General features: G+C 37.8%; 1 protein-coding gene across 4 annotated transcripts in view; it reads right to left on the bottom strand.

Moving 5' to 3' along the window:
- The window catches only part of ZNF644 (zinc finger protein 644), a 56,124-nt gene that overhangs the window by 12,815 nt on the left and 18,513 nt on the right, over positions 1–24,796 (bottom strand). For 3 of the 4 annotated variants that reach the window (XM_015420194.1, XM_015420190.1, XM_015420191.1), the window contains exons 3-5: positions 23,791–23,842; positions 2,858–5,874; positions 2,057–2,662 (exon numbers count right to left, since the gene is read on the bottom strand). In XM_015420194.1, the coding sequence (XP_015275680.1) occupies positions 2,057–2,662; positions 2,858–5,843 (3,592 nt within the window). In that variant the 5' untranslated portion in view covers positions 5,844–5,874; positions 23,791–23,842. The remainder of the gene's footprint in view (positions 1–2,056; positions 2,663–2,857; positions 5,875–23,790; positions 23,843–24,796) is intronic. The other variant, XM_015420192.1, reaches the window with a different exon arrangement.

The following is a 24,796-nucleotide window of genomic DNA, read 5'->3' as shown; positions in this document are numbered from 1 at the left end:
AGAATTAGAAAGTCTAGTTGACAAAGTGGTAATTAAAGTGTTTTACCCACACGACTGTAAAAGGCTCAATACTAAATTAGGCTGCTGATGAAGGCTGGGAGAAAAAGGTGGTAAAACACACCACTGCACAGCTGTTAGACAAAACATTTTATTCAGTGCATTTTATCTTCATTACTTTGAATGCGCAATCAATACTGAAAGTTAATGATTTGTAGTTTTTGCTAAAATCTTTGTGCTAAACAAATGATCAACAAACTAACATCTTAACTATCACAGGGGAGAACACACGGTGAAACAATACCAAACTACATCAGTACAAATGGTTTCTTCTCAACTTGACTTCAATACACAAATAAAAGTTGTCACTGCCCTTCGCAAAAAGATATTGTCTTGGACAACACAGGTTTCTTCAAATTACCTATACTACACTACATTAGAAAAAAAATCATTTCAAAACATTTTATTAAAGGAGAAGCCGGTTGAAGAAATAAAGTGATATTTAGATATATTAAAGATACAAATATTTAAAATAAAAAACAGTTAAATAGCAAACATGAAATTTCATTTAATATAATTGAAAAAAGGTATTATTGTGTGGGAACACTTTTAAGATAATTAATTTTAGTAACTAATGGAGCAATGCAAATTAATAGCCAATACTTATGTTAATCACATTTACCTAAGGAGCCCTATTTATAATGGTGCAAGTAGTTTTCTGTTTTGGGATGAAGTTTAGGAAATGTGCCACCTAACATTAAACAGCACTGATACAAAGCAGCAAAGTATAAAGGTACAGCTCAGGCATTGTCTTCCAAGTTTTATTGGAAAAATAATTTAAAGGAATTCACCAAAATATTTAAATGAACCATGTATAGATTATAAATACCATAACCTTTTCTGTCCCTTTATTATACAGATCAAGTTTTAGAATGTCAAGACATCAGTGAAATGTCAAAAGTAAGAACTGGAACATAATCAGCAGAATCATGCGATGTACCCATTGCTGTACTATACAGCTTCATGCTGCAGGCACAGGACTAAATGTTTCAAAGTTTGCCTGTTAAGAAAACCTATGGCTTCACCTGCAGCCTGAAGCAGCATCCTGCAGTCACAGACCCAATGCATGAAGTCTGCTGATCACATACCTGTTCCTAGAGAAGAATCAGGTATTAGGGCAATTGCTGCAGTACTGAAAGAACCTCTACAACAATAAACAATACAAGATCATGCACTTCAATTGCAGAGTATTTTACATAAATATTTATTGAAACTAAAAAAAGAAATGATAGCTGCAAGACAGTTTGTGCAAAGGTGTTGTCAAAGGATTCTTTCTAAGTAGAGTGTCCCTGAGCCATGAGAGCCAAGATTGAAAGATATCTTTAAAAAGAGCACTCTAAAACTATGCTATGGGGACTATGAGCAAAACTAGTCTAGAGTATAAATTTGTTTTGCACAATTCCTAAAAGAATTTCAGTTCATAAAATTCCAGAGATTTTGTATCAGAACCCGCATGGCAACAACTGTGTTCAAACAAGCCAATGGCTACCAGTAGCGCTCACAGGACAGATATAACCTAGAAATATAACAGTCCATACATCGTCTACCATTACCCAACCAAGCATGCATTAAATTTACAAAAATGTTTAGTCTCCTTCCCCACCCAACAAGATTAAAAACAATCCTAACAATATGAGCAGATTACATATCTGTTACACATCTGCAGCACCTATAATCTCTGAAAGATGTAGGGATTCCCCCAGATGTGAAGCATCTGAGTATTACATCATGTTTTGTTAGAGTTCAAATATTTTTTTCTGTATGTGAATCCTTAATTGTTATAGACCATAAGCAACGTTGTATTAAAAATTCAACTTGTATGCACAACATTGATGCAACTTTCATACAAAAGATTGGGGGGGATTGCTTAGAGTCATGCAAGAAAAAACTTCAGTAAGAACTAATCTTAGACTATTGACTAAATTCTATGGTGCAACATGTGTTCTAATACTTGATACTGTAATGGAATAATAAAACTAGCTATAAACAAGCATCTTACCTGACTGCATAGTCAAGTCCATTTTTTGCGGCTGATACATCAAAGGGCTGTCTTCATCTAACGGAAGAACACATTTTTGAACAAACCTCTTTCTTGCAGTCTGATTATGGATCTTTTGAGGAGATATCTCAATATTTCTTTCTTCTCCTAACCTTTTATTTTTCAGAAGTTCTATCAGTGTAAGAGACTGATTTTTTTTTTCATCATGTAGTACTGATTTCACTTCATCACATTCATTGAGGAAACTCAGCCCTTCTTCCTCTGAGGCAGACACCGATATATCTTCAGTCTTTAGGCCATTGCGGTATGCTTCAAGAGGTATAACATTTTGAGATAAAAAATCATCATTGGATGAAAGTTTCTGAGCGACAAATGGTCTGGGAATCACACGCCGGCTGTTCAGTGCCTTCAGGATTTTTTCGTATTTTTCTTCATTTTGCATCATCTCGTTGAGAACACAGATTGGAGACTTGTGAGCATCCCACTTGGTTTTACCAAGCCTTTTCAGGTGTCCTCGAACATGATTAGATAATCCAATTTTAGTGTCAAACCAACCTCCACAGAGCTGGCACGTGTGTTCTGAAGAACTTTCTGATTTCTCAATAGCTAGAGAAACAGAAATATGTTGGTTTATCAATTTAACAGACACTAGCAAACAGCTTGCTCAAACAACTCATGTCAAACTTTCAGCCAAGAGCATAAACAACAAAGCCACCCCAGGAGAGAGGTAAAACTAGTTCTACATCAAACATATTTTATATCCCCTTCGCCCAGCACACCATTATTAAAAAAGACTCTTACCTTTTCTAACTCGTTTAACTGGGGTTCCTGTCACAGTTCTTTTAAAATGCTGCATTTTGTCACTTGTTGCAATCTGCTCAGGTGAGACAACATGACGAGCCTCGTAGCTTAACCCAGCTCTGTGAAGATGCCCACGGACATGATTAGACAATCCAACACCAGTTTCAAAAGTCGCTGGACAATATGGACAGGTTTTTTTCTCAAGTGATAAGTCAGTCCAATGGAAAACTGAATTATGCTTTGGCAATGATGTGCCTATGCTTTCTAAATTATGAGGATCTTGAAAGTCATGCAGGTAATTGCTACCTTCTCCATCTTCATAATACTCAAAATAAAATCCATCATTTTGCTCATATCTAAGAGAAGATTTACCGCCAACTTCTTCTTCAATTTTACCTTTAAATAAAGGGAACAGGTTTACATGTTCCTGATTAATATCACTGTAAGAGCCATCCTCCACAGACCGAGTAGTGTAATCACACAGTTCAACATTATCCCATGAACTTTCATCCTCCATTTCATAGCTTTCTTTTTTTCCAGCAAGTTTCTGCAAAACAACAACAGTCATTTTATGTAGAAAGTCTGGATAACTGTCCAAATCATCTCCTGTTACAGAGCCTTCCCTTTTGGATCTTTTAACCAATCTTTTTACAGTTACATGTCTATCTGTATAGACTCCTGGTCTTTTTGCATCACAGTTAAGAGAATCCATAATAAATCTATTATGAGCATTATTTGAAGACAATAAAGGTAAAGATCTGACAGATCTTGCAGCTTCCTTTTTTAAGTGTAAAAGATAAGGGCTGCTAGATTTTTTAATCCTATGGTTTTCATGTTTATACCTATATAAATAATTACTGCTAGCTTTGACAGTAGCCTTTTGCTTTCCTGCATGATGTAAATATCTAAGTTTTTGGCCAATGCTATTTTTATTCAAAATAGGCTTGTCTGTAGAGCTTTGACTGTACACACTTACAGCTGACTGTGCAACGCTTTTCCGAGCCTTCTGTATCCTGGGGGGTCTCTTGTGAAGTTTTGCAAAGTTACTTGACTGGAATGCAGAACCAAACGGTCTCTTTATATCCTGTTTCAAAACAGAGTTCTTTGGAAAGGTAGATGATTGTTTGATCAAATGTTTAGTCCTGCTACCAAAGTCTAAAGGGTCTTCTATTATGTGACTTTTTCGCTTCTCTAATCTAAGATGGCTACCAAAAGGATCTATGCATGATGCTGGATGCAAGTATTCCATGTGTTTCTTTAAAATGCTTCTGGCTGGTGTAGTAAATGGACACATTTTGCACAAATAGTCAGCTGACTTCTTTGATGATTCCATGTAGGAATCTTTTACTAATGTTTTCTTCTGTAACTTTCTCTGAGATAAATCTGTAGTGATCATTGAACATTTCACCACTGCCCCATGAGAAATTCCTCGATGGCATTCAAGTTCACTCTCGGTTACTGCCATGAAGTTACATTCCTCACAGCAGTAGTACCTCTTATCTTTCTCATGGGTTTTAGCATGTTGCACAAAGGTTTTGGGACAATTGGTACCAAAAACACATTGTGGACACTGTAACCGTGCACTCCTACCCTCATCTTGGAGCTCTTTCAATTCACGAATTTCCTCCATCAGCTTCTGTCTTCTTTCCTGGTGAATTATCATATGTTTAAGAAGGGAATTGCGGTCTCGAAATGTCCGGCCACATTCCCTACATGCATAAGGCCTTGGAACATTTAAATGACGAAAGTGACTATTGCCATCCAAGTGATACATCATGTGCCTGTGCAGGTGCTTCTTTTCCCTAAAATTCACATTGCACTTGGTACAGGGGTAAAATGATGGCTCATCAGTACTGAAGTTAGATGGTGATTCTAAATCATCTTGTTCACATTTGTTTAGCAGAGTATTAGAAAGAAAGGTGCCAGTGTGAACAGGAGAAGTATCACCTGCACATTTATCACTTGGATTATAGATCAACTGCTGGATGGCATCCACAACTTCAAACTCCTCATCTGTTGATTCAGGCTTTACTTTTGCTAATGAAAATCTCTCTGTTTCTACTACCTGAAGGTTCTCACCCTGCTCCAAAAACTCTATATCTAATGACTCTGAGTTATCAGGAATATAATCTGATTCATTAAAACAGTCTTCAGTATAACGTGTTATTTTGCTAACATCCATCTTTCTTTTTCTCCTTTTCTGTACAACCACTTTAGGCTGAACTAGTGACTTCTCTTCAGTTTCTTCATTTGTCATAAGAAAGTCTATAAACTCTTTTTGTGGATCCCAGTTTGCATCTCTTTCTGCTCTGAAGTCACCTGTACCTGAGGAAGCGCCTGTTAATGATTTGTTACTGTCATCTTTTTCTAGTGAACTTTTGCTACCCTCACATGCATCTACTTGGCTTACTAAAGTGCTGTCTGATTTTATGCTTCTTCCTATAGATGACTGTGTATCACAAGCAACTGAAGCAGAGGGAGGTAGATTTTTTGTGGAATGTGTCAGGTTCTTAGAATGTGCTGTTTCAGGTAACAAAAACAAAGCCTGGTTTTGACATGAGTTTTGGGATGAAGTCTTTGTGGGAAGCTGGAGATCATGTACCACTGTTGTAGATGAGCAAGAATCTGCTTGATGGACTGCAGTTTGTGCAGTGGTTAACGAAACGCTGCCTTTATTCATCATGGAAGTTTTAGATAAAGTGGAGTGTAAAACTGGTCCATTAACAACAGTTTCTGTAGGCAGGAGAATGTTTTCACTAGAAACAGTAGGAGCACCAGTGTGTATAAATAGAGATGTCTGGCCTCCACTTAAGGCTTTTTCAGACTTGTCCTTTGATAGCTCTTCAGACAATGTATTTTTCTGAACTGATGTTTCAGTCTCTTGTGATTTGGGAATGCCACTCTTTTTTCCAGAGACGAAACTGCTGTCATCTAGGAGTCCTCCTTTAGCACCAATAATCTCAGTATTTATCTCTGTATCATCCATACTGTTGGTTTGCCCATCAAGCTCATATATGCTAAAACAAAAACAAATATATCCTTATTAGAATTTCTATGGTGTACATGAAGAAAACAGTTTTTGTATTTATCTTAAGCAAATTCAGGTTTAAATTTAAACTGTCATATTTCAGAATTCATTGATCCTCCATATTACTACTAAAAAACCAAAAAGGTAAGAAGTGTTACCAAAGAGGAAGTAGAAAATACACATTAGGCTGTATTCTATAAACTGCAGCCACCCTAGAAAACGTATAATGAAGACTAGAGGAACCTCATGGACAAAATACAACAAGGTATGGAAGGCAGTAAAAGTTGGAGAAAAATCACACAAAGCAAAATGTTTTTGCTTCCCCACCCCACACACTTCATGTAACATACAATACCGTATGCTTTAAATATCAATATTAAGCTCTTCTTTATCATTCAAATTTCTTTTGTACATGTTGCTTGGTGTGCCAGCCACAACAACTACCCCACTGGAATACCATCAACACATGTCTTAAGCAGCAGCTATATGTGCATGTGGGGGCTACATGATGGCAAAACACACAGCATAAGTGCTTTTAAAATGGTAAGCAGTAGCACAATGGTAACTGATTTCTCTAAATCACTGCACATTTATAACATCATATTCTAATTTGCAAAAAAAATATGGACCACTAAAAACCAATGGAATCGGACCTGCTGAAGAGATCCACATGCAAGAAAGGAGTAAGATTTCCAGCACGACCATCACTTCCTGCAGCAACCCTCCAACTCGTCCTTTATAGTGCTCTCTGGGTCTCCTCCATTTCGGGCAGCAGTGGGAGGGGGAACACAAGAAATGCACTCTCATCCAGAGCCAAAGTGCAGCATCAGCTGGACAATGTAAAATAACACTATCACCTAGATAAAAAGTGCATGACTAGCTCCAAATACTCAAAATGGGCTTTGGGCTTGCATTTTTAAATAGGTATTTTTGACATATGATAAACTAATTTTGATATCAAGTATACTTTCAAAATCAATCTATTATATGGCATTCAGATATGCAATTCTAAGGGGGGGGGGAGGACCCAAAATTCTACTAGACATGCCCAATTGTTTGGGAAAGCCTAAAATACCTGCCAGTGCCACCCTAATCGGAGTAACACCCTCTGAGCCCATTGACTTCAATGGAGTTACAGTGTAACTGTTTAAACAGACACTGGCTGCCGTCACACACACTATATAATCCACTTTCAGTCCACTTTCCAACTGGATTTGACTTGTGTGAACGGGCAAAATCCAGTTGGAAAGTGCACTGAAAGTGGATTATTTAGTGTGTGTGACCACAGCCACTGTTATCCTGGCTAAATGAATGAAGACTACAAAGCACACTGTGACTAAATTCTTAGATATTACTAAACAAAGATACCTAAGTGCAGTTTTCTCAATACATTTTAAGTCTGAAATAGATATATCAGATATATTCAATAAATCATCTTCCTTCTAACCAATTTCTTCAAGGAGAAATCATATTATAGAACCTTTATATAAAGTAGTATTTTAAGGCTAGTGAGGTAAACATCTCACAAATCATCAATAGCTGGGAAAGACATCTTAACACATTTGCCAAATATGGAAATGTGTAAAAGTGGCTTACAAAAATACATTAGTAATGGACACACTTTCATTGGCAACAGATGAGATTAAAAATCAGATCATTGCTTGCAGCCTATTTTAAAAACTGAATAGTGAGGTTTCCATGCTGATGTTAGGCTGAAAATAAAGTCATAAATATTTATGGATGTAATATCTTCCATTGTTGGAAGTGATTTATGCCAGCCTCTGTTAAAGCTTTTAATTAAACAAGACTTACCTGCTTTTAACAACTTTGCATTTTTGATATTAACAGATTTACAGAGAGAAAAAATAGATTCTGAATAAATCATATTCAACTTCATCACCCTAAAATGGCGATAATGCAGCACCCAGTAGGAGCTACATCAGTAGATTCAAGGGGGTTAAAAACAGGCGGTACAAAAGCTATTAAGCAAGACTACAAAAAGGTTAATGAAATAAAATGTAAAGTCCAAAACTGTTCACTGCACTTATTACTTCTGAAAACTTAACAACTGAAATGAAGTTTTATTATTTTTTTAAGGATATTTACAGCCTTGGAAAGATTTGTATTTTCTCCAGCACATTACACTCAAAGAAGTAGACAAATGTATGCTCAGTCAATTTGAAAGTCTGTATTAGCTTTTCTCAACAGGAAGCAACGTTGCTAACGAAGTGGTAAATTCAGTGTTAATGAGTGGCTTCACTGTTGCCACCTCTGAGGTAAAACCTTTCATGTTCCATGTTCCATCCATCTGTTCTGGTGTTAGGGGTTCAGAGAAAGAACAGACGCTTCCCATTTAAAGCAACTTTGTTGGTACCCCCTGAACAGCAGGGTGGTAAACTAAGATATCATGTTTGCTCGGAGATGGCAATTCTCATTATCAGAACGGCTCCAAGAAAACCTTCCACAAATCTGCATGAAGATACCAAGCTGTATTGCTTCTACATACAAGAAATTTTAAATGCACAAATACTTTAGATGATTTTGGTTTTGGATAGTTATGAAACATAGCACTTTTATTTCTGTACATCAGATAAAATATCATTTTCATGCAATGAAGCCTATTCAACTGACTCAGATTTTTAATTTAATTTAAATGAAATACTCATAAACCTTGAATGTTTATGAACATCAAGGACATCAAAAGAAGCCAGTTAAGAAAGTAAACTGATCTTTTTTGCCCTCTCTGCTTCAAGAGTATGTATCTCACTTATTTCAGGGAGCATGTGGCACATCCAGTCCCTATAATCCACAGAAGTCAGAAGCTTCAACCCAGACTGCATCATCATCATCATCTACACATCTAGGGGGTTACTACGACAGACTTGGACTGTGCGGTCTAAATTTCATGCTGAATGATGTGAGTGAAGGGGTACATCAGAGAAACATCAGTCTTTTTCAGGAATGCTTGCCTGTAGTTCTGACTATGCAATAATGCAGCAGAAAGGTTATAGAACACTGACATGCAGACCCTGAGATTAGAACAATGTTAATTATGACATTTTTTTCTCAGCAATGGACATGGATTCAAGATTTGGTAGTTTTTATTTTATGTTTACCTAGGTTGTATATTGCACTTTTAAATGCATGCAAATTATAGATTAGACTGTTAGAATCCACAACAGTTGGCTTTAAATTCATTCCACCTGTGAAATCCTAAAATATTAAGCAGTACATTTCAGACTTCTGAAATTGGAATGCAAAAATAATTGATGGATTCAGTCTAAACCTGTACCCCATTTAATGAAATAATCTGTTTCAATTTTAAGAATAAATTAAGATTTTAAAAGTGTGGGAATGCTGTAATGATTAAAAAAACAATAAATGAGATGCTGTTTGAGTAATAATGCTACTGCATGGATGGAACAACAAAGTATATAAAAGTCAACTAAGAAGCTGGTAACAAAATTATTAAACAGAAAAAGGGTTCTTTGATTTTAAAGGTTCAACACTGTATTTCTTTAAGATGCCAAGAACAATACCATCCATCCCTTCAAGAAGCTCAGGTGGCAGAGGGAATCCTTAGCCAGCATTTGCTTACCCCCGCCTTTCTCCACAATGGGGACTCAAAGCAGTTTACAACATTGTTCTCCTCTCTTCTCACCTCTCCCCATATGTGCCCTGCAGAGCACTGTGCTCAATCGACCAACATTTACTGGTTGTCCCCGGCCCCAAGAATGTCTGACTAGCCTCAACCAGGGCCAGGGCCTTTTCTGCCCTGGCCCCAGGCTGGTGGAACAAGCTCCCACTCGAGATCAGGGCCCTGCGGGATTTCTTACAATTCCACAGAGCCTGTAAAACGGAGATGTCCTGCCAGGCTTTCGGCTGAGGCAGTGGACATCCAAAACCCATCTTTGGCCTCCCCTACTGAAATCACTGACTCTATGATCAGCCTAAACTGAGCATAGCAACATGAACCTTGATTGCTGTTTCTACTACTGTTTACATTATTGTTTTAATTATTTTAACTATTGTTGTTAAGATTTTGTGACTGTGTAACCTACCCTGAGCCTATCCGCTGGGAGGGTGGGGTAAAAATCGAAATGATAGATAGATAGATAGATAGATAGATAGATAGATAGATAGATAGATAGATAGATGCTCAAGGTCATCCAGTGAACTTCATAGTCGAGTGGATACTTGAACCCACTCCAAATCCAACTACTATACCACACTAATTTGAGTTATCTTTCCATGGTATATATTCTACACGGGTTTGTAAACCTAACTATTCAATCAACTTTAGTTTCATAAAGAACTTTGGGTAGAATTCCATATCACAAATTACTGCACTGAAATTTAATACATCTGCCATGGTAGAAATACATTTACAAAACATTACAAAAATCAAAAAAAGAAATTGCTACTATAGCTAAACCACACTGATAAACCAGCACACCACAAAGCAGCACAATGGAGCCATCCAAAGATGAGGAAGGGATTTCTACATACTTGGGGAACACCCTAGATATGCAAAGAAAGATAACTTTGTAAATCAATCATGAAGCGAAATATACTTAAGCTGTCCGATGAGGACTCAATATGCTCCAGAAGGAACAGGATGTTGAGAGTGTCAGTTAAAAAAGTGGGGTTGTTTGCCCAGGCTCCTGAGAACTTTGTAAGTGCTTGAGAGGGACTTGGGGGGGTGTCCAAAATGTTCTTTCAAGCAGACCCCCAGCTTGTTTGGTTCTATAAAATGAAATTCAGGTTACATACCAGGACTTCAGATTTCTGCCCATATGAGTACTCAATGAGACAGAAACTTAGCTAACAATTCCTCTTTCAGAAAATAAGAAACATGCATGTCTTAAAGAGCTCCTTTTAATTTTCTGCATAAACATTTCATTTTCTGGAAAATATCTTAATGAGTTCTGTAGCTATAGCTGCCTGTAGCCATATAATATAAGCTTCAAGAAATGAAGCACAAAGGTCAGATCTGTCTTCAAGATGACAGATCATCACTTAAATGCCTCAGGCTAATCTTATTGTCTCAGAAATCTCAAGCATCAGTATTTTTGCAAACTATCAGCACTTGCTATAACACCCTTACTACACTACATCTTGAGGTTACTACAGAAGAAATGAGGTGATAATTGCATATTAACATAATTATTCTGTAATCCCCTCTGAGCAAACTTCCTAGGTCACTCAGTAATTCAGATTAGATTCAACCTTCCTGTCATATCTATACTGCCCACTTTCTGTTCATTAAGAATTCTTTGAAACAAAAGGCAGTTAATTTTATTCTTTTATGTACATTATTAATTGTATTTATTACAAGTAGGTTAATATACAATGAATACCTGTTTCATAATGGCAACCTTTTCCATGTAAGATGGTTACACAAATTATGACAGTCTCCTCATACAAATGCTAGCTCATTTAAACATAAAACCAAATTAAATGTTATGCTAGTGCCCACTAGCACAGTTACATTTAAGGGTTTGTCAAATTCAATTAGAAAAAACTAAGGTTAGATTTAAAGAACCATGAGTGGAAGTATAGCTGCTAGCACTGTTTTGCAAATATGTACACGATCACTAGCAGAACTGTTTCTGCAGTGCTATCATACATAGGCAAGCACTTCTCTTGCTTCCTGTTGCACAAGCAGAAGCACATGTTTGGAATTTGTTTTAATTTTCTTACCAATGCTAATATTAGATTCAGTCTTATGTAGAAGACATCTTCCACACATGAAAGGTCATCTGTAAAGCTAGCCCTACATTTTAAAAGGTAATTCACAGATAATACAGGAACCGCCCAGTGGTATGGGTAACAAAACCAGTAAGACACACACATTGGTTAGTGCCTGAAAGAAGCAAAATTATGTTCTTCCCATATTAATTGTCATACAAAAGCACTACATCATTATAGAATAACAGTAAGAATATTTAAAAAATTCAGCTCTTTCAGTAAGTCCTAGAGGGCTGCATGCAATTTCAAACATAAACTATACATGCAGGACTAAAATCACATGAAACATATTGAGTTACTAGAAAAACCAATTATGGTATCATTACTGATGACAGATAAAAGATGCCTGGATTAGGACAGAGGGAAAATGTATTTATACCCATGATCATAGATGAAACTTCTAAGTAGCAGGATGAAAAGAATCAAAAATGTCCCAATATGATGACTGTATTTGCACACCCAGACCATCCTACCAGAATTGCCACAAAAAGCCTTCAACTGTTTTAGAATATTTCAGTTTTCTATTGAAAACCTGGACACCCATACTAAAACCAAGAAAATACTATGAAAAGTTACATACATGGAGCACCCAACCCAAGGTAGAATTCCAAGTAAGTGTTTAAAATGCAAAAAAGATTTTGAAAACAGTAGTATTTATTTTCAGAAGTACTTGAGAATGGAAAGCGTGATCACTTAAGAATCCCTGGAGTATCTGTCATATTATTTTTTCTCCATTTGAGCATAAGGTACTGGCAAATCCTCCAAAATTAAAATTATATACTTCTAATTGCCAGAATACATACATAGGAAGCTTAACTTGATCCTACAGCGTAAATAAAACATTAAGCACTTTTGAACAGCATAATTATATATGCTGTAAATCCTAACAAACCAGAGCCTTTAAAGTTTAACTATAAAAGGATTGGTAAGTAGCATGCATTATGCACATTCTATTTACAAAACCAACCTATTTGTAAAAAGGTAAAAATGCCTGAAGCTAAATTAACATTATAGAGTTTTCCATTTAAAGTAGTAAATGACAAGAACTGGAAAATTTGTTTTGTGAACTAAGAACTTAGTATACACCTTTGTCACATGACTATCTTTAAAATGAATATATTCTTCAGTGGCAACTAACCAGCAGTTTCCTCTAGCTGCGATTCAACACTCATTAAAGCTGCTAACAAGTTTTTGCTTATTACATACTCAATTTTTGTTTCACTTACTATTGCTGAGACATCCGTTTAGTATAAATTTCAATAATTTAAAGCCACATCCATACATGTTGCTCTAACTTCTATTTTTATGTTAATTTGAAATTCATCCAAAATAGTGTTCAGAGTTAGCATCAGATAAGCACAAATCAAAACATGAAACTACTTGCACACTTCCCATACAGCATATGCTAAAAATTTAAAATGAAATAAACAGAACATTGTACTAGTAAATGCAAGACAAAACAGGTAATAGAACAAAGGAGTTACTGATTTCTATATGTCATGATTTATTTAAAATGATGGATACCATCTGAACACATCACAATTTTTCCTTCAGTTGATTCAATGTCAGTTTATTTGAGCCTAGACCATCCTAACAGTCTCTTCTTTGAAACACATGTAGCTTACTGTGACCAGGATGACAATACTTATTTGGAAAAATTCCCATTAAAAACTGCCTTGTGTTGGGTGCATACATTTAAAGATACTTCATAAACACTTGGATAACCAAGCATTCAAATGAAAAGGACTGGGTTGGATACACTTGAACCTTCACTTTCCCCTTCTCCCAGCAGTACCTTGTGACCATCAAAAGCCTCACCAACAAAATGGCACACAGCATGGGGAGCTAGTGTAAGCAGCAGAATCAAGTGAAATCACCTCCACCCATGAAGTCTATAATACTAGAAACATTAGTCTCAAATACCAGCACCTGTAGTTTCTCATACAAAGGTTGACTCCTTTACTGATTTTTTTCCTTTTCAATGCACAGACTGATGTGAGAACAGTTTAATCATGATACATGACTAATGTAATGGTAGCACAATTTGACCTCTTATTCCACTTTAAGATTTTGGCAATAAAAACTAGTTGACAGGACACATTCCAATAAATAATAAGCATTTACAATGGTCAGCTTTCCCATACTTAAGGATAAATCAGATGTTAAGGACTCACTTTCGACTAGGAGCCGCCACTACCACCACCACCAACGAACCCGGCTGATAACTGGGAACGGAGTGCCGCGGTGGATCAGTACTGTTATACTGGGATGAAGGCAACATCTATTTGGTACCATCTTGTTTAAATTTAAGAGTAATAGCATTGGGCATTTTATGTAATGTTTGGTTATTTATTCTGTTATTTATTCTGTTTTATCCAGTTTTAATTGGTTTTATGTATTGGCACTTGGTGCCCTATTTGTTAGCCGTCCTGAGCCCATTTGTGGGGAGGGTGGGGGGAGACATTTAAATAAATAAATAAGTTACTGAGAACTGAAAAACAATCAGTGCTCAAATCTAAAAGGATAAACTTGTGTGTGATATGATAAGAGAACAATGATGTTTACTAACATGACAGTGGTGAGCTTCCAAAATTGATTGTTATTCTCCAGCTAAAATGTGTAACATTTTTTTTCGCTAAGTGACCTGCTGAAGGGATGAAGAAAAATACAGGAAAAATACAAAAGGAACACGTCTGCTAAAAGGTTGTTAACTTTTGTCATCCTTCACACTGAAACACAGCTTCCAGCAGTATGCATTTAGATTTGGGGATCCAGGTAGAAAACCAATATTTTTTTTTTCCAGGAAACAATGACTTGGATTCTAAATTGCTGTTCTGAGGATGCATCCTCTGACAATAGAAAAGAACAAGAGGCTCGTAGCACCTTGAAGACTAACAAAATTTGTGGCAGGGTATGAGCTTTCGTGAGTCACTGTTCACTTCTTCAGATACCGCTAGAATGTGAGTCCATCTGTCCTCTATATTGGAAAGTGGAGTGATTTCAGATGCCGAACGACATTAGCAGGCAAATGACAACAGAAGGTGAATGACAATAGCAGGCATGATTGGATTAGGTGTGATATGCAGTTGGGCAGTAGGCATGGAGAAATCCAGCACTGGTAATAAGACAAGAAACCTAAGTCTCGATTAAGTCCAGGTGGATGCATTGGCTTGAGCATCATTATCTGTTGCAATTCAGCAGTCTCTCTTTATAAACTCACTTTATTTATCAAATGTATATCCCACTCCCTCTTCCCGAAAGGGACTTGGGGCAGCTAACAGCATTTAAAATACACCACTGAAAACAATACAAAGGTACAATAAATAATCTTTAACATATAAAACTGTTAAAAATCCTTCCCCATTAAATTCTATCCACTATCAAGCATGGTAGGATGCATGGATGGTGAAGACACAGGTGAAATATACCAGCTGCCTGGTAGACCACATCACCCAAAGGACACCTGAAAAAGAGCAGTCTTGCATGCCCTGAGGAACCTAGGGAGGTCCTGCAAGGTGCACACCTCTTTGGGCAGCTGGTTCCACAGGAGGGGGGCCACTACTGAGAAGGCCCTCACCCTTGTTGACACAAGGCGGGCAGTTCGTGGACCAGAGACCTTCAATAAATTCTGATATGAAGATTGGAAAAGATGGGAAGGATCATGCCAGAAGAGGCAGTCCCAAAAGTATGAGGGTCCCAGGCCATTTAGGGCTTTAAAGATAAGTACCAACACTTTCAACTGACACCAGAAACTAACTGGGTGCCAGTATAGCTGCCATAGGATAGGTGTTATATGCGCTGACCAGGACACTCCTGTCAGCAATCTGGCAGCTGCATTCTGGACCACTTGCAGCTTCCGAAGCATCTTCAAAGGTAGCCCTGCATAACGAGTGTTATAGTAGTCCAGTCTTGTGGTGACTGTTGAAGAATTACTTTCCCCTTACCTTGTAGGCTTACTACCTATTTTTCAAAATACATAAAGCAAGTTGCAGAATAAAAATAGCAGATACAATTAAAAATAAGCACATAAAAGCACAATCTCCAAAAACCTTCCAGAATAAGCATATTTTCAGATTATAATGGAAAGCCTGCAATAAGGAAGCAAACAGTACTTCTTAGAGGAAGAAATCCCACAGCCTACGGGCAACAGCTGAGAAAATACATGCATAAACACCGGTGGTGGAAAGTGCCATCAAATTACTGCTGACTTATGGCAACCCTTCATGGGGTTTTCAAGGCAAAAGATGTTCAGACGTGGTTTGCCATTGCCTGCCTCTGCGTAGCAACCCTGGACTTGTTGGTCTCCTATTCAACTACTAACCAGGGCAGACCCTGCTTAGCTTCTGAGATCTGATGGGAATGGGCTAGCCTGGGCCATTCTGGTCATGGCAACATAAACATTACCTCATTTTTTTAATCACAGCTGTAATTTTGGTTTGCAACACTGTACTAATAGGACCAAAAACACAGACCTGATATTCTTCTCAAATACATCTGTTTATCTTTTATCTGAGAAGCATCTACAGGAAGAAAAACCAAAATGAATTTCTTAAATGAAAACCAAATTATGGCTGCGGTGACACGGAACATTAGTCACGCAAGAGAGACGGAAGACAGGCGGATTTTCCAGGTGCGATCTCACCGGCACATCTGGGAAGCGTAGCGCTTCCGTGGCACAACCAAGGCTTCCTGCCGAAAACACGCAGCAAAAAACTAGTACCTCGGAGGTACTAGTTTCCGGAAACTGCGGGACAAGGGCGGGCGTCTGATCGCGTTTCCGGTGGCATCCGGCGCCCGCCCATGTCCCCTTGCGAAAAAGGGGTTTTTTTCCCCCAAGTCTCCGTGGATGCGCACACGCACCCAACAGAGCATGCGCATTCGTCATGTATACAAAAAAAGAAAACCAGTTTGCCGCACCGCGCGCTTCTTCGTTGCGCGCAGGCGTGTCCTGTGATCGGCACCTCTCCCTACCCACGGAACCTCCACAGAACCTCCACAGGAGGTCTGATCTCTTAACCGCGCGTTAGTTTGCCCCGGGGCAAACAGCCATGCTTCCAAACCGCAGTTTCCTGCCCGTGTGACCAGAGCCTACATTTAGCAAAGAAACAATACTGAAGCAAGACAGAGAAATAGCAAAGAAACTAAATTAATGATTTGTATCATTCTTAAATGCAGAAACTAAGGAAATACCCACTAAACTATTGCAAATGTGAATCTGGAAAGTTAGACAAGTAAGTAGAAAGTACGGCTGCTACCCTGGGCTGGAGGCCCTGAAGCACAGCCCAACAAAGGTGCCCCCTCAGCACTAAAACTTACCTTATCTATGTGAAAAATCAGTCAAAAAATGATAAAATAAAGAGCTAAAGGGTCTGTTACACAAATCAGCTGATGAGTTAAATGCTAACCAGATCCAGCCAGCTGTGTTTATACTCAATGGAAATTAAACAAATGTGAGATGAACTTTAGTCACTCCCCATGCCAAACAAAACATATTTAACAATGCAGATTAAAGTCGAACACGGCAGGTAAGGACAATTACAAAAAATTTGGACAATTACAAAAAAGTCGAGTGTGGCAGTGAGAGAGTTAAGGGCATGATAGCTAGAGGAAAAAACTCTGTGATGCCCCCCTGCTTTCCTTGTTGCCCTAAGCATGTGCTTATTTGGCTTAATGGTTAATCCAGGGCTGCTGCTACCATAAATTCCTTATTCATGGGTAATAGCCCCCTCAGAACTCCAGCTACTAGGAACAACAATACCATTAGTTCATACCCTGGCTTGAGACATCTGACAACTACTGTTATAAACATAATACTGAACTAGTTGCAACTTTGGCCCAATTTAGCAAACCAATTTTTACGCTGAATGCAAAGAGCTACAAGAGGATCTCTCAGAACCTAATTGGAAGGTATCAAAATGGCAGATGAGATTTTATTCAATTAAATACACAGCAGTACATCCTGGGGCAAAAAAGTGTTTTCACATATACACTGATAAGCACTAAATTTATTTTTACTAGTGATGAGCAGAACACACATGTGTACATATTCCCCAAACACTTTTGCCTACTGCAAAAGGGAAATTCCAATCTCGCAAGTTTCTAGGAAGGCCATGGAAAATGGATGAAACTATTTAAGGCTCTCCACTACATAACTTCTATAATAATACACAATCTAATATTGTAAGCTGATGCTAAGATCCATGGTGAGGAGCAGATAAGAGCAAAGGATCAAATTCAAATAGTTTCAGTGATAAAGGTGGATTAAAAATAACATAAGTAAATAAACAAGATCAAGTAGATTTGATAGGAAGGAGTAGAAGGATGTAAGCAGGATCAAGATATGAAAATCCGGCAAGGAAACTTTTCCCCCAAGTTTTCCCAGTGGAAAAATTGGGGTATTTGGACATTCCTTTGAAATATTATCTTTTGGAATGAATGAAATGCTGAAGAAAAGGTTTTATTCATTCAAAATGGATAGCATAAAATTTTTATTTACATCAGTCTACAGTAGTGGATAAGGACAATGCCTATATATACTGTTATAGCGTATCTTCAAGGATATGTTAATTATACATTCTTAAAGCGTTCCATGTTTCCAATGTTAAAAAGTGATCCAAATATGATGGTAATCTTATGTCACAGACTGCTTCTGTGCAGATAATACAATTATAGTTCACTGCACTGTTTGTTTTAATGTCAACACTTACTTTTTTCCTGTCAGATGGCAAAAATTCAGATATATGTGCTAAGGTAACCTTGGGGGAGCAATCTAAGTGGATCTACTTAGAAGGAAGTTTCTTTTAATTCGGTGGGGCTTACTTCCAGGATTGTAGTCACACAGTGCAAGAGGTTGTGGATTTGTCAACTGTAGTGGTTACAGCGTTGAAGTAGGGTCTGGGAGACCAAGGTTCAAATCCTCACTCTACCATAAAAGCTTGCTGGTGACTTTAGCCTAACCTACTTCACAGGGATGTTGTTATGAGGATCAAATGAAGAACAATATAAGACCTTTTGAAAAGCGGGGTATAAATGAAATAAATAAAACTACTGTGAATATTTAGAAAACAGGCATTTATAATCCTATAAATATGACAAAGAGTATACTTTTACATGGTAACTAAGTGATAAATGATTAATTTTATGCTGCTAAAGCAGTAAAATAAAGTAAAATAAAGTTATATTTCACAGTATTGCGTATATTTAAATTTTTCCTAAGTTTCATTTTTTTCTTGGAAGAAATTTTTCCATGGCTTCAAATTTGCTAGAAATCTTTACATCTGTAAGACAAGATGAGGTAGGTTTAATTAATCAGAGTTACTCATTTCCTCTTTCAGGTGTAGTAAGATCTAGGAATCTTTTAAGGTCCTCAGCACATCATTTTACCTATTCCTCTCACTATCACCCCAGAGTGCAATAAGATGAAATTAGGGAATTATTTATTGCTGTCAAGTCACAGCTGGTTTATGGCAACCCCACAGGGTTTTTGAGGCAAGAGACATTCAAATGTGGTTTACCCTGGCCTTCCTAGGCGGTCTTCCATCCAAGCACTAACCCTAATTGACCCTGCTTAGCTTCCAAGATCTTACAAGATCAGTATAGCCTGGACTATTCAAGTCAGGTCAACTATAAGATTACCCCAACAGAAATATCCAGCACACATATGCCAATAAGAAATGTAAACAAGTTATAAGTCTATACTGTTAAGCAGTCAAATCCTATAAAGAGGATAGTATATCTAAAACCACTGTGAAACCAATGGGCTTAGCTTCTACAGAATTACATTCATGTATCTGATTTTCCATGCTATAAAATTACATTTATTTCATTTCAACAATACCTTTAATTCCTGTTAACAGTCAATATCACTAGCAGTAGTGCAAGACCCACCAGTGACAGCAGACACTCACTATCACTGTGTTCGTATTAAATCTCACACAACTTTATTGAACATGTGAACTTCAATGAGATAAACATGTATTGAACACAATGTAATTTTGAATAGCTGTTAAAGATGATGCCACTGACATGCCATTCAGTAGAATTCCAAGTTGATTTCACAGCTGCTACAGTCCAATTCCTACAGTTTGTCCAGGCTATAAATTTGAAACCTTCCTATGAAGAAAAGAAAATAATGGGTTAGATTTGGATTTAGGTTTTAGTTGACTGTTTTGAGAAAATGTGTGGAATTACACATGTAAAACTTCAATTTTTACTTACAGTTTGTAAGTTATAATGCAATTTTACAAGTATTTTTTTAAAAATAGGTAAAATGTATATGCTACAATTCTGTACAAAGTTATAGATTATAATATGCAACTGCTTATCATATTAAAAATTACAGTAAAAGCAAACTGCTACTCTAAAAGTAAATACCTTGCCAGTCCTTGTCTGCAGATCAACACCTTCCTCCTCTGAACGTTTTGTCTGCTTCTGAGTCTTCTTTTCCCAGTAACTCTCCTGGAGCTGCCTGTTCCTCCAATGCACTAAAGAAAAGATTGCTTGCATCTGCAGCTACTGATGGAAGCACCAAGTCATTCAACTGCATCCTACTGCAATTCCTGATGAAGGACAGCATTTCCATATTGGCCATGGAAAAACTCAGTTTCTTGATACTTACACTTACTGTACAGAAGTATGTGAGAAAACAAATCAGAGTGAAGACACCTACACTGCACATAGGCCTGTAGCTCCACCATATCAGCCATCTCACTTTCAGTGGTACATTGTAAGTCGTTTCCTCGCTGTCAATCAGAGCTCAAAATACCCCAAGCCCTTTGTGATACTATAGACAGGATAGCAGTGATACTATAGACAGGATTCCCAACAAGGTCTTAGGCACTAGGCTTTGTTGCACTGGCTGTCTATGAAATGAATGAATGATGTCCCTGCAGGTTCTGCTATATAAGGCTCTTAACACAGCAGCCATATCACCATCCAAAAAAATATATAATCAGTTTTAGAAGTATAGATCTCATAGTTCTGTAAAGCATACTTATTTTCTGAATGCCTTTGTTATTTCTGAGAGCAGAATGGGTCCCAACATCATTGTCTTCTACTTTGAATTATTCAGGAAGGTGACATTCAAAGCAGACAATGGAAAAAGAATCTCTCCAAGCTAAGCGATGGATATTAATATACCAAATGAAATCCAATACAGGTTGCCTCCTGGCACTGGGATAAAGAGGTTTAGTGCCTCTGAATGTGGAGGTTCCCCTCAGTCACCATGGTTAGTAGCTACTGATAGATTCATGGAGGGTAGGTCTATCTAATCCGCTTTTAAAGCTGTTTATTCCTGTGGCCATCACTACATGCCCTGGCAACAAATTCCACATTTTAATCACTGCCTGTGTAAAAAAGTATTTTCTTTTGTCCATCCTGAATCTACCACTCATCAGCTTCATTGGATGCCCTCAAGCTCTAGTGCTTTGGGATAAAATTTTCCCTTTGTCAACTCTCTCCACCCTCTGCATAATTTTATAAACCTCTATCACATCCCCCCTTAGTCGTCTCTTTTCTGAACTGAAAAGTTCCAGACTCTTCAACCTTTCCTCATAGGGAAGGTGCTCCAACTCCCTCATTATCTTGGTCACCCTCCTCTGTACTTTTTCTAGTTCTGCGATGTCGTTTTGATATATGGTGACCAGAACTGTACACAGTATCCCAAATGAGGCCACTTCTGGCATGAATTATCTTGATCTTGGTCACCAGGAATGCATCCTTACACTTAAGAATCTATAGTTATAAATTAATAAAAGTTCCTGTCCCTCAAAACAGGCGAATGCGGGGTTATACAATGAAACTGATCAACAGTCATTTCAAAACCAACAAGAACTATTATTTAACACAGTGGCTTTGATCCCACAGTAAAGTTCTGATAACAGAAGAGGGGGAGACCATTTTTGTCAATTCCCCCTCCCAGTGTGCTCCTTACACGGCTACTAATGTCCCCCTACCAGTGAGCCCCTTACACGGCTACTAATGTGGCAATGGCCAGTGACTCATTTTTTTAAGGATTAGGCAAATGCATTGAGAACAGCTGAGTCACTTATGACTGCTGTGTACTGTACTTGTTTAGAGGCCATATTCCTCTGAATAACAGAAGCTAAGGCATGACAGAGTAAGGAGTAGAGATGTGAAGGCCCGGGAAAAAACTGGAAAAATTTGGGGGGGGGGAACCTTTTTCCCCCCGTTTTTTTTCCTGAAGCCTTTTTTGTTTTTTTTTTCCGAAAAATTGGAAAAATTGAAAAAAGAAAAGAAAAGAAATTGATTATGGAACGTTATATATGTGTGTGTGTGTGTGTGTGTGTGTGTGTGGTATCAGATTGATCTAAGTTTTGTGCACTGAGGACAAGCAAGTCCTAGGTTACAAATTGAACTCTCCAATGCAAGAACAAGATGCATTTCTTCCTTTAGGAGGTGCTACTGTCAGAAGAAAATAAAAAGATTTCAGTTTTGTTTTTGCATGTGGGTGGGTGTTCTGTTTGTAATAATTGTTTGGATACACTATATTTTTAATATGCTAGTTGTGATCATTTCATGCCAAGTAAAAATGTCCATAGTCATATTTTATGTTCCTAAAGTAACAGAATGACTTTCAATCTAGAAAAGTCAAAAGAAATGCTAATGTAGCACTTTTTCAATTTTTCCAAAAATTTCCGTTTCCCCCCGAAAAAAACTGAGGGGGAAACGGGGTTTTTTCCGAGCTTCAAAATTTCCAGAAATTTTACATCTCTAGTAAGGAGTGATGTCTTCATATCCTGCCTGCAGACTTCTCATGGTATCTGGCAAGTCACTGTTGAAAACAAAATGTTAGACTACATGGATCCTCAATCTGACCCAGAAGGGCTTTTCTTATGTTTTCTAAGCATTAAGGTCAGGTACAAACAAGAAATCATCACCATCATCACCACCACCACCACGCCCTGGTTACGAGCAGCTGCATAGCCAATGTTTGAACTGGAACAGATGCAACTTCCCTTTAACCAGCAAAGCAATTCTTATGTTAGAATACTTTGCAATGAAAGATACGCCAATTCTTAAATCTGTTTCTGAAAATAAGAAAGTTCAGCAATGTTAATATTTTCTTTATTAATAAGTTCCTTGAGCAAAATCAATAATAAAATAAAACACTATTAAAAAGTTAAACATTAAATAAGCACATAATTTTTATAATAAAATAAGTTAAAATTCATAAGAAAACCTTAAAGCATCTGTCATAAAAAAGACCACCCAAGATTCAACAGAAAGTGGGTATTTATTCAGAACAGGCGCAATCCAGAAATCTCAAAATAAAATCTATGATCATAGTATAAAATCAGATGATTTAATGGCAATATTAACCTTACTATCTACCTCATCATTCAAATCACAGTGCTTACATTACTGATTACTACCCAACCACAGAAAAGACTGCACACACAGTTTGTTCCTTTGACACAGAAGTTCATTGCCCATCTTAGGCTTCAATCAAATGTGTCCACATGCACCTAAACACAGAGATACCTGCTGAAGAAAACATATGGAGCTGGTATATGTACAAATAAGGACAAAGAATAAAACAAATTTAAAATAAACATATATGGCAAAATAAATAGGCATATGTATTCTGCTTCTTTTGTATGCACCCTACCAGATATTCATGATGATGATGAAAAGGGCCACATATTGCTTGTTCCTTTCCCATGACACCACATAAGGGATCTTTCCTTTTAGCATTCCGTCTCAAATCACAATCTTATTCTAACATGTGTAAGCCCATGCCACTATGCATGCCCTAATTCTGCACTATTATTGCCACCATTAGTTTCATTCCCTTCTTGTCTCCTTTGCCTAGAGCCTCCTAAGGGAACTGCTGCTGTCATTCTTCTCTTACCTATTTAAGATACCCTGAATAGTTGCAACAGTAAAATTGGAAGCTTCACTTTCTATTCTTACATTCTGACTACAGTAGTATCTTAAATGTGTTCTCACTTTTCCATTGTGCAGGTCAATTTCTCTGTTACCAAAAATTTATGAGAACAATAACCTGTGCTCATCTCATGGAATATAAGAGAGAAGAACAACTAAGATCATCTATAACATTTCACTTTTGAGTAATTGTTATCAGTTATTGGTCCAATAAACCCATATATTTACAAAAGTCTTCACTACTTACTTTAGGTTGATTTTCTTCAAGCTGCAAGTTCAAACCCACTACAAAGACAAACCTATAAACAAAAAATAAAAGACTTTATAGAAACCAATCTTAAAACTATGTTTTTATACTCTTTTTTGTGAGTATTGTGTGTCAGTATGTGTCAGTGCCTGCAAGCCTGGAATTCATGGTGACTTCTGGCCACCCCTAGTGGGCCTAGGATATTTCAGAGAGGTGGTTTGATAACCTGCCTCTGTGTCCCAGCCCTGGCATTCCTTGGAGGTCACTCTGCCAACTACTTGCCAGGGTCGGCCCTACTTAGCTTCTGAGATCTGACAAGATCGGGCTTGCCTGTGCTATCCAGATCAGGGCCATGTTTTTATTCTCTTGACTGGGAAACAGCCTATATGAAGAGATGTCGAGGGTCAACCAGGACTCAGCAATAGTGAGGACTCCTCAGGAGAAGAGAAACCCTGGGTAGCCAGCCTTGAGTTAACAGGAGAAGCTGACCAGCAGGAAAATGAGCTGCAGGATTCACAGCCAACAGCTGATAAAGAGCCACCAACACCCTCCAGCCCTGATTCAGCAGGTGAACCTCGGTTGGCCATTCCTAGCCCACCAGTATCACATACACCCTTAGAGAGCTGCAGACGGAGGCTGAGAACAGAGCTACACACAAGACAGCAAAGTGTATACCTCCTGCCCAATGCCAGCTGCTTGCTAATAACAAAGATGAGTAGTTGCAGGATTGCTTCTGAGCAGCTGCCTGCAAGCATGACCCTTAAGCATGGGGCTATAAAAACCAGTCAAGAGAGGCTGTAAGGCATGGATGCAACACATATGGTAGACGCTAAGCCACTGCCTCACCTGACTTCTGGACCTGACCTTAAACTGAATGACTCTGTGTCAGAGTTCCAAGTCAATCACGCTCAACAACAGTCCTTAAGAAAGGTGCAGTTTATTGAAGAAAGCACTTAGGTCATCATACGACACATCTTGTGTCAGGAATGGGGGTAAGGCGGGTAAC

This window comes from Gekko japonicus, unplaced genomic scaffold (genome assembly GCF_001447785.1).
Source record: "Gekko japonicus isolate JY-2015 unplaced genomic scaffold, Gekko_japonicus_V1.1 scaffold134, whole genome shotgun sequence".
Lineage (NCBI taxonomy): Eukaryota > Metazoa > Chordata > Lepidosauria > Squamata > Gekkonidae > Gekko > Gekko japonicus.
Note: the sequence above shows the minus strand (reverse complement) of the source record. Positions and strands in the feature narration are given on the sequence as shown.